At 38.7% G+C, this 9,512-nt stretch overlaps 1 protein-coding gene across 1 annotated transcript in view; it reads right to left on the bottom strand.

Moving 5' to 3' along the window:
• The window catches only part of LOC123969098 (endoplasmic reticulum resident protein 27), a 7,809-nt gene extending 6,628 nt beyond the window's left edge, over window positions 1–1,181 (bottom strand). The window contains exon 1 of the mRNA XM_046046187.1: window positions 1,045–1,181. Within this exon, the coding sequence (XP_045902143.1) occupies window positions 1,045–1,102 (58 nt within the window). The 5' untranslated portion in view covers window positions 1,103–1,181. The remainder of the gene's footprint in view (window positions 1–1,044) is intronic.
• Between the last annotated feature and the right edge of the window lie 8,331 nt (window positions 1,182–9,512).

Genomic DNA, 9,512 nt, shown 5'->3' on the forward strand with positions numbered 1-9,512 from the left:
TGATAGGTTGCAGCCCTCCAACTTTAAGAGTGAGAACTTCAAAGGAGCTAAATTCATCACAGCGTACTTGATGACATTTAAAATTTTTCCTATACACGCTCACTAGCCCACCACCACGACCACTGACCCTCGGTTGACTAAAGCAATCATATTGAGGCGGACACAGTTCAGCTAGCTGGCTATAGTCATTCATTTGCAGCCAGGATTCAGTTAAAAACATAAAATCTAGATTTGCAGACAAGATAAAATCATTTAAGATAAAAGTCTTACTTGAAAGTGATCTCACATTGAAGAGAGCCATTTTAAATGAGTTTGTTCTGGGTGCTGGAGTTGGTGCAGTTGTCCTAATCCTACTATAACAGTCCACAGCCATGCTAGACATCCTCACATGATGCTGGCGCTAGAGGAAAAGCTAAGGGATCAACTAAATTATTACAATTCATCCAGAAGGATGCATGAATGTCTGAACCAAATGTCATGGCAATCTATCCAATAATCAAGGAAAAGTTAAGTCTGCACAGTAGGAATTATTGTCTGGGAACCATGAATATCTCGACAATATCTTGTGTCAATCCATCAAGTAGGCGTTGAGCGATTTCACCAGCTAAGAGAAAACTCTGACCTGCTGGTGACACTTCAGGAAAAGTCAGGGGATCAAGTCCGTGGGATTTATTCACTGAGCACCATGAATGTCTATATTTCATGGCAATCCATCCAATGGTTGTCGAGACGTTTTACTAAAAACCACAAATGTCAACTTCATGGTGACACTAGAGGTAAAAGCAGATCACCAGAATAATCAGGATTCTGCCTCGGGGGATTATTAATGTCTATCTGAAAAACAGTACAAAATTTCATGGCAAGTGAAAGTGCTGAAAAGTCGGTGCCGACCGACTAAACACCATGGAACCACATGGATAAATAAACATATTTTAACAGAGTTGGTATGATTAAAATATAAGACACAGATTATATTATGTTTGATTTTCTACATTGAAGGCCGAGAGAGGAATGCTAGAAAAAAACCTACTTAAATCAGTTTACCTTTCTCTGTGGCAATGACAGAAGACACCAGGAGGGAGAAAAACAGAGTGATCAGCATTTTTCAAATGATTCAGCTGACAGGGCGGCAGGAAAAAAGACACAAATCAAGCAATGACCAGGAGACTCTGTAGACTCTGTACGAAGAGTTGTGTCACCTCTGCTCTGCCCCTGACGGTCGCCACATGGCAGCCGGCTGTCTCTGCTGCAGCTTCTCTGGGATGTGATTGGCGGCTTCGTGGGAACCAGACAGGTGTTTACGATAGGTGGGGGTCCTGGGACCTAGGACTACGTGTCACTGTGCAACAGGGGACAGCTGTAAGCATGTGCCTGCACGATGGGATCTGAGGGTGAGAGGGACAATAATGATATGATGATTCCAGTTTACCTTTGCTTTTGTGAAATACTCCACACCTTTCTTGTACGTCTCATTAGTAGCATGTTCATGTAACAGTGTGTTACATAAATCTGTTGTGGGTGGGATGCTCTGCTGACTTAGCAGCCTGGTTAATAATCATTTATACTCATACAATACTCAATAATCAGGCTTTATTTCTCAGGAAGGATGTAGACAGCCAGTGAGAAGGCCCGTGAGCCCACTGAAGGACCAGAGATTAACTGGGCTGCATTTTGGTACATTCACCACAGGAGGGACACAACTTCCACCAATTCCTCCATTCATCGTCATTCAGACACCCAGTGAAGTAAATCTTGCGTTGCCGCAGAAACATACATGTTTAGAGTCTGGTATTTGGAGACACATTGAAATCTACCTTTTTTTGCCTGATGTAATTACAAGGCAAATCGAATTGTTATTACCTTGTTTTATTTTCTTTTTAATGTCCTATTGACATATTTCCCCTGCATTGTGCAAAATTAAACTGATTTCATATTATTATGTATTAGTGTTAAAATTAAATGTATGTGTTTCCTACATTTAGCAAGTGTAAGAAAAGACATCTGAAGAATTCTCAGTGAACATCCCCAAAACCAAACTATGTTATGAGAACAAGATTTGATCAGATCAACTGAATAACTTAAAATGATTCATATTCATTATGCCAAAAGTCACATGGCACCATGACAACATGTCTGATGTGACATGATGTCACATCAGACATGTCTGTCTGAAGACATACAGATTGCGGAAATGCTGTGAAAAACATGGAAACGTTGCCATGCTTGAACTTTTTGTGGTGCAGTTGATTTGTTGCAGTTGTCAAATACAGTTAATACAGCCATAAGACTGTTTGTTCATCAGGATTTTAAATGTTTAATGAGTAGAGTAAGTGCACACTCAGCACACTACTCAGCAGGATTTTAAATCTTTTACGAGTAATTTTCTCATAACTTGTTAGAGAGACAAACTTAGAGCAGCTCCCACAAACCACCACAGAAATGTTGTCTTTTGTACTGATGTTAAAACAAAAACGTAAAAGCCTCTGAAATGCAAAATTATTTATAACCACACCATGGCAAATATTACTATACTCAAAATGGATGATTTTTAAAAAACATTTTCGAACTGAAAAGAAATCTACTAAAAAATGCATGAAAGTTAAAGTTTGCTCGACCACAGAGCAGAAAAAAAACAGCTGGGTGCACAAAAATACAATGAACTCTTAAGGACAGTGGTGGCAACAGTTTTGGTCTGAACTCTGTAAACTTTATATTGCATCAATAAAATCCAAAATATTTTCACATATAATTCTAATAATATTAAATATTGAAAAAAGCTTATTCTGATTGTGATTCCTGCTGTAGGAAAAGTGTCACACGTAGAATACACAAATTTGTGAAGTCTGAATCTGTGAAGGTTCTTAGTCATCCAGGTCATAGTTATCCAAGGAAGGTTAAAATCAAGGGTAATTGGACTTGGTTGAAGATACTCGCAGACGTTTCGTCTCTCAATCGAGAGACTTCTTCATTTCTGACTGACTGGTAGGAAACTCAGCTATTTAACCACTGTGGGGACACTGTCAAGACAATCTATACCGCTGGTTCATTATTGCTCGTGGCTGTTGTAATGACAGTCATTATAATCATTGGAGACACATGAGGCCAAATCTGAACGACCATCATCGGCACTCTCACCTGAGGCCAAAAGTGAACGTTTGTTTAAATTCCTGGGAAGTGATGAAGGACAGCATTGTAAGTGGTGGGTAAGTGTTTTAGCACACCTCCTCACCTGTTAAGTGATGGTTTCTCCATTTATCCTTCAGGTGTAGGTAAACAGCTGAGTCTTGACCTAAGGTGTTGAACCTTCTGTAATGAACCATGCGTTTGTGTGGAGGTTGTTTCATTTCCCCAAATGAAACATTTCATTAGCTGCGGTGTTGTCGCTGTGGCATGCAGACAACCCGACCCGATTCCTTCACATAAGAAACGATACAGTGGCTGTTCCAAGCAACAGAGAAAACAGGAGTGTGGTTCAATTCTATGCGAGGTTACAGTCAATAGTCAGTAAAAATTGTGATTTCAATAAGAAACTACATATAGCCCCTTTAATGTGTTTTTTTATTATTTGTGCCACACGTAGTTTGACAGACTATGTTTTAACTTCAGTTTTTCTGCATCTTATTCTCAGTTTAATCCAATCAAAATAGCTTTCCCATTTGTCTGCACAAGTGTCTCCTTTAGGATTTTATTTGCTGCTTTAAGACCGTCTTTTTCTAGCTGCATCCTCAAAGGCAACAAACAGCATTTTTAAGTTGCAACAGTGCTGACACATATGCTTTGCTGTAAAGACTGTTATAGCACTCCTGACACAAAAGCATTGAAAAGGAAAGAGAAAAGAAGTAGAAAGGACAGAAATAAATGTTAAAAAATTGTCTAGCAGTTTCTGACTCCTTGTTGACATGTGTTAAGTGTTCAACAGGCTCAGAGAAGATGCCGTTTAGGTTAAAATTACAGCTCCAGTTGCTCATATAGTTTGTGCTGCAAATAAACAAAGCAAAAGTGATGATTACAACACACACAGTGGCAGACATTTAAACATCACATTTGAGATTCATGTTTTCTCTAAATGGTTTGTGGTGACACTTGATCTTTTTCAGGATAACTTAAAAATATAAATACAGTCCAGCACATCACATCATACCTTGCAACAGTTAATTTGGTTAGTTTGTTTTGTGGTGGAAAGTCAGAATAAAATTAATTTGTGTTAAATAAAAAACAAAACAACCCTGAAAATCCACCAAGAAGATTAAAGGCCTTCACTCTCATGACACAGGTGTCCTCTATCTGCTATCACTCCTTCACTAATGAAAAGCAGCAAGTGAGGTCACATGATCACCAGACTTACTGATCATCACAGCAGCTGGTGCAACATGGGATGATCATGGCAGCTTCATACTGGAGCTTTATGACACTAACACAATTTTCCCTAGGATCAATAAAGGAACATCTTATCATATAGTGATGGATGAATAGAAAAAGAAATGCTACATGATGAAAGAGTGAAGACGAGCTGCATTTAACCACTTCAAAACATTAAAGGTGTATCGTATCAAAAATTGTGTAAAAGATTGGATATAAATATCCATATTGTGTTTATTTGGTTACCCACTCTGAGATGAAAACACATTTTTGATTTTTGGATGCGAACACATTCTGTGTTGGTTTTTGGACTAAAACAAACATGTTTTAATTGTATACAATGCTAAATCTTGCTCCTCTCACTTCCCTCGAATGTTGAATGGTTGAATGAAGAAAATTGTTGAGGACATCCTCTGCTTCTCACTTTTTGCGTTTAGAGACATTATGAGATTTTTGTAAACATTTCCTTGACAACACAATTTAAAGCTACAAATACAAATGCCTTTACATGTCATCAGAGCTCTGCACCAACTTTTAAAAGACTTTAAAACGGTTTATCTATAATTTAATTAAAAAACTAAAATTAGTTTGCAGTTTTGTTAAACACACAGGAGGTTGCTCGATAGCTATTAGGGCAGAACTCTGGTTTCTACTTTGAAAATGTGCTCTGTACAGTTTGCATGAGTGGTCCCAATAGATGAGCAAGATTTTAAGTTTACATGTAGACAAAAGGTTTAGTTTAGTGGTTTAGTGATGTAATGCACGTAAACCTCAAGCTGATGGATTACTAGTATTTAGACCTGTGGCCAGGTTAAAGCTGTCACTGTTTGTCGAACATCAGTTATACAACTTTTAACCCTGTTAGACTTTGGCATGACGTGTGTGAAGGCCTGACATCATTTTAATCCTCAGACCCTTCTGCCGAGCCTTTCCTGACCATGTCAGCATGCAAACTTTAACATTTGTCATGTAAATTTAGAGATCTTCAGAAACAAGAAATACATTTACCATGAAACACGCCTTGTAAAGAGTTTGAGAGGGACTGTTTCACAAACGTACTGTGACTGAAACAAAACGCTGAAGACAAAACCAACCATGTAAGCAAACCACTTTCTGGAGACTACATAGATAAAAAAGTAAAATATTTGTATCAGCTAAAATCAAATATAAAATAATATCCAAAATGTATCTGGTCTTTTCTCAAACTTCTGGTAGTTTAGGATTAATATGATGTGGTTCATGTTTACTGTGTCAGTTGTGTGGGAGTGTTTGCAGTATGGATTTAATGGGGGTGGGGGTGTCTTTCTGATGGTTACATCAGGGGTCCACAGAGGATGTGTTTGCCCTTGACAATTGAATGCCCCACATAACATGATATTTTCGAAATTTATTGTTTGGTGGCTTTATATTTTGAGAATACTGATAGTTGTTGGTAATATTTAGTGTGTAATAGCCACATAATCATGTAATAATGGCTTATGGCTTTACACATCAAAGTCTGGCTGCAGGTGTTGAGGAGTCCTACTGCATATGTGGAAAAAAAGTTGTGTAGCACTTAGTGGCTCCAGAGGGAGCTGCATGATGTAGGATAAATTACCTCAAGTTATGTCACTTGAGTCTGCATTGTTTGGGGCTGAAGATGACAAGTTTAAAAATGAAAACAAGGGGGTGTCTGGTGATGTGGACCTCTGCAGCCCGCGCCTCATGATGGCTGCTCAAGGCTACATTAGGTGCTCCTGGCATAACACACCTGCATCACAGACCCCACTTGTCGACTATTGAGTTGCATTGTGGGTAATGTAGGCAACAGGTTTTGACAAGGAAGAAGCATGTGTGGAAAAAAGGAACAATATCTCTAAAATGGCAGCTGCTTGTTTACAATAGCTCCTGCAGATACAGGAGTACATCGGAAGCTATTGTATGCAACAATTACATTTGCATTTTTGTACTTTAAATCCTTTATATGGGTTGTATTATTGTACAAATAATTTCAAATATGTTGATGAAAAATGTAATTTTAAATCACACTGAACTACATACAGTGATGTTCAATAATTCCCCCATCCAGACTTTTTTCACTGCGTGCATCCAGATCTGCAATGTTTAAAAAAATTATTATTAATGCATGATCATATTTCAGATTTGTTGCCCTCTTATTTTATGTGAAAGACATTGCCCACTTGCCATTTAAAAAACACACTGAATATGTGTTTAGCCTATGTTTTGCTATTGCTATACATAGCAATAATGGCCAACTTTAGTTCAGGGTTGGCAGGATGGTCTTTACTAAAAAAAAACCTCTCACACAGCACTCACGTACTGTTTCTGTCAGCACTGACCCATATGTCCCAATGCTATTACAGCCTGTAAGCTGCCAGCTCGTCAAGCCTCAGAGCAAAGAGTTGCACCATCGTGTCAGAGCAAAGAACAAAGTGACAAACAGATTGGTACCTGACAGGCATCATGAGGTATTCCAGGTTCTGCACTGAGCTTTCTACTGAGCCTTCAGGGCTGTATTTTTAAATTTATTTTCTTTTCTAATTTTTTGAGTCTGTGTTGCAGACCTGCTGCTGAAAAAATAGAAACACAGTGTCTACAGTGGGCTCGCTGATCAACTCTCTATTTTTAAATATATGCATGCAATAGTTAGTGTGTAATTGCTGGATGTGTAGGTTGTAATTTGGGGAAAGATTGTCTTTATTGTCAGCAGTCAAGGTTGTTTCTGAACATTTTGGAGACCTAAGCAACATCTTAAAATGCTCCCCCCCCCCCACCACCACCACAACCCCTCTGGCTACGACCTGAAGGTCCACAGTCATTTTAATATCCCTGAATCAGAATTAATGACTAGGCATATTTTATTATTGATAACACTTTTATTAAAGAAATAAAGCACAACATAGAGTTGAACTTTATCTCTTATAAGGTAATGCCCCTAAAAGCAAACAACAACAACAAAACACCACTGCAGTTGCCTCTAATGCATGTAGGGGAAAACGGCCCTGTCAGCATTAATATGACACTACACTGCGGTACATACTGATGAAGCATGCAAAATGTTTCTCTCTTTGCACTTGATGCTCAAACAGCGATATGAACTCAAATTTCAGGTTAAAGCTGTTGCTGGTCTCTGAGGCAATTCCTGATACTCCAATGTATGTTTCAGACAGAACTACTTTTCAGCCAGGATTGCATCATTTCTCACTTTCTATGTCAGCTTGCTTTTTGCTGTATAGCCTCTCAGAGACCTTCAGGCTTTCTGCTACCACGATTTGACGATAATAAACAAACACTCAGGAAGAAGCGGTGCTGCATTGTCCTGATTTGTCTTACAGCTCGGATTTCTGGCTGTACTGGTAAAAAGTAAGCTTTTGGATTCAGTTTTTGGTTTTGACGGTTTAAAGCATCACAGCTTGATTTATAACTCTTCAAATCTTTAAACCATTTATAGGGAACTATTACAATAATAAAGTGAGTCATCTTAGTAGTAGTAGTAGTAGCAGTAGTAGGCAGCAGCTTGAGTGGCAGGGTGGTGACTCAAATCTGGGTTATTTGAATCATAAATATGTGATTTCACTAAACCCATTACAGCAGTTATAATAGTCTATGCTTGTGCAGCATATCTCAAAGAAAATGCAGCAGAAATTGCACAGATACTCAGTGGTTATGACAGTCAAATTGGTTATGACAGCCAGAAATCTATCTTTGCAGAATCAGAATATAAACCTGAAACTGAATGTAAGTAATGGAAATAATTTGACAGGAGTCACAAAGTGCTTTAACAAAACATTAACATACGGAGAACAAAAACGCAGAGGCTAAAATGAGCACCCGAGCCACGTGAAGAATATTAAGTGATGTGATTTAGTCAAGATGATTACTGTGCATGTGTTGTCTGTGACTTTGCAAATTCTAATCTTACAGCCAGAGTGTAAACATCGACACTAGAGGATAAATTTACTCCTGTACAGTGAGGAGTTACTAAGTTTTAAAATAAACAAACCATAATATACAGCCACCTCTGGCGGCTGTTGTAAGATAACATCTCAGAGTGAGCTGGCTCCTCCGTCTCTCAGTAACCAGCAGATGCAGCTGATACAACCAGAGAGCACACTGCAGCTTAAAAGGCCCGCGTGCTCTGGCCGGCCCCAGCTGATAATCTCATTTTAAGGTGACTTGGCAGGCACACTGACAAACTTTAACGCAATTAAGACAAGAATTAATTAATTACCTTACATGGCGGTCTTTAAGCAGCTTACAAATGATTAAAAGGCGTGTGTGTATGTTTTCCCACATAAGCAGTGGCAATCACTAAAAGTATTATTTGTTTAACTTGGGAGGAAGAGTTAGTTAAAGACCCTCTTTAAATTGATCAAAAAATATGAAAAAATAATCTGCATATCAGACATTTTATGTATGATTTTTTCCAACGCTCTATAGCTGTAATTCCTAACCTGCGGGCTGCCAACGAGTGTGTCATTCTTATTCACACTAGCTACTATCCTAATACTGTTGGGATCAATTTCGTAGTGGCCAATAAAACTTGGAGATGATATTTGGTGTACACATCTTTCATCCCTCATTTCCAATAGGCCCTGTAATCATGTTCCCTCACCTTCCCTCCCCCCGCCTGTCTCCCCCTCAGCTCCCCGCTAACGAAGAGGCCAAAGGTTTTGAACTGATGTTTGTCATATTTGTGCCACATTGCATGAGGCGCTGTCCCTTTGTCCGCTCACTGTTTGGAGACTTGAACAGCTAATTGGTGCTGTGACACAAATGCACATTGATATCTAGAGGCGACACACTCACATTGACACTGGCACCAGCAAACAAAACAAAAATGTTACCAGAGGAGGGGCTAGGTATTGCATTGAGTAGATAATACAGTGCCTTGCGAAAGTATTCAGCCCCCTTGAACTTTTCAACCTTTTGCCACATTGCAGGCTTCAGACATAAAGATATAAAACTGTAATTTTTTGTGAAGAACCAACAACAAGTGGGACACAATTATGAAGTGGAATGAAATTTATTGGATATTTCAAACTTTTTTAACAAATAAAAAACAGAAAAATTGGGCGTGCAAAATTATTCAGCCCCCTTAAGTTAATACTTTGTAGCGCCACCTTTTGCTGCGATTACAGCTGTAAGTCGCT

Source organism: Micropterus dolomieu, linkage group LG04 (assembly GCF_021292245.1).
Source record: "Micropterus dolomieu isolate WLL.071019.BEF.003 ecotype Adirondacks linkage group LG04, ASM2129224v1, whole genome shotgun sequence".
Lineage (NCBI taxonomy): Eukaryota > Metazoa > Chordata > Actinopteri > Centrarchiformes > Centrarchidae > Micropterus > Micropterus dolomieu.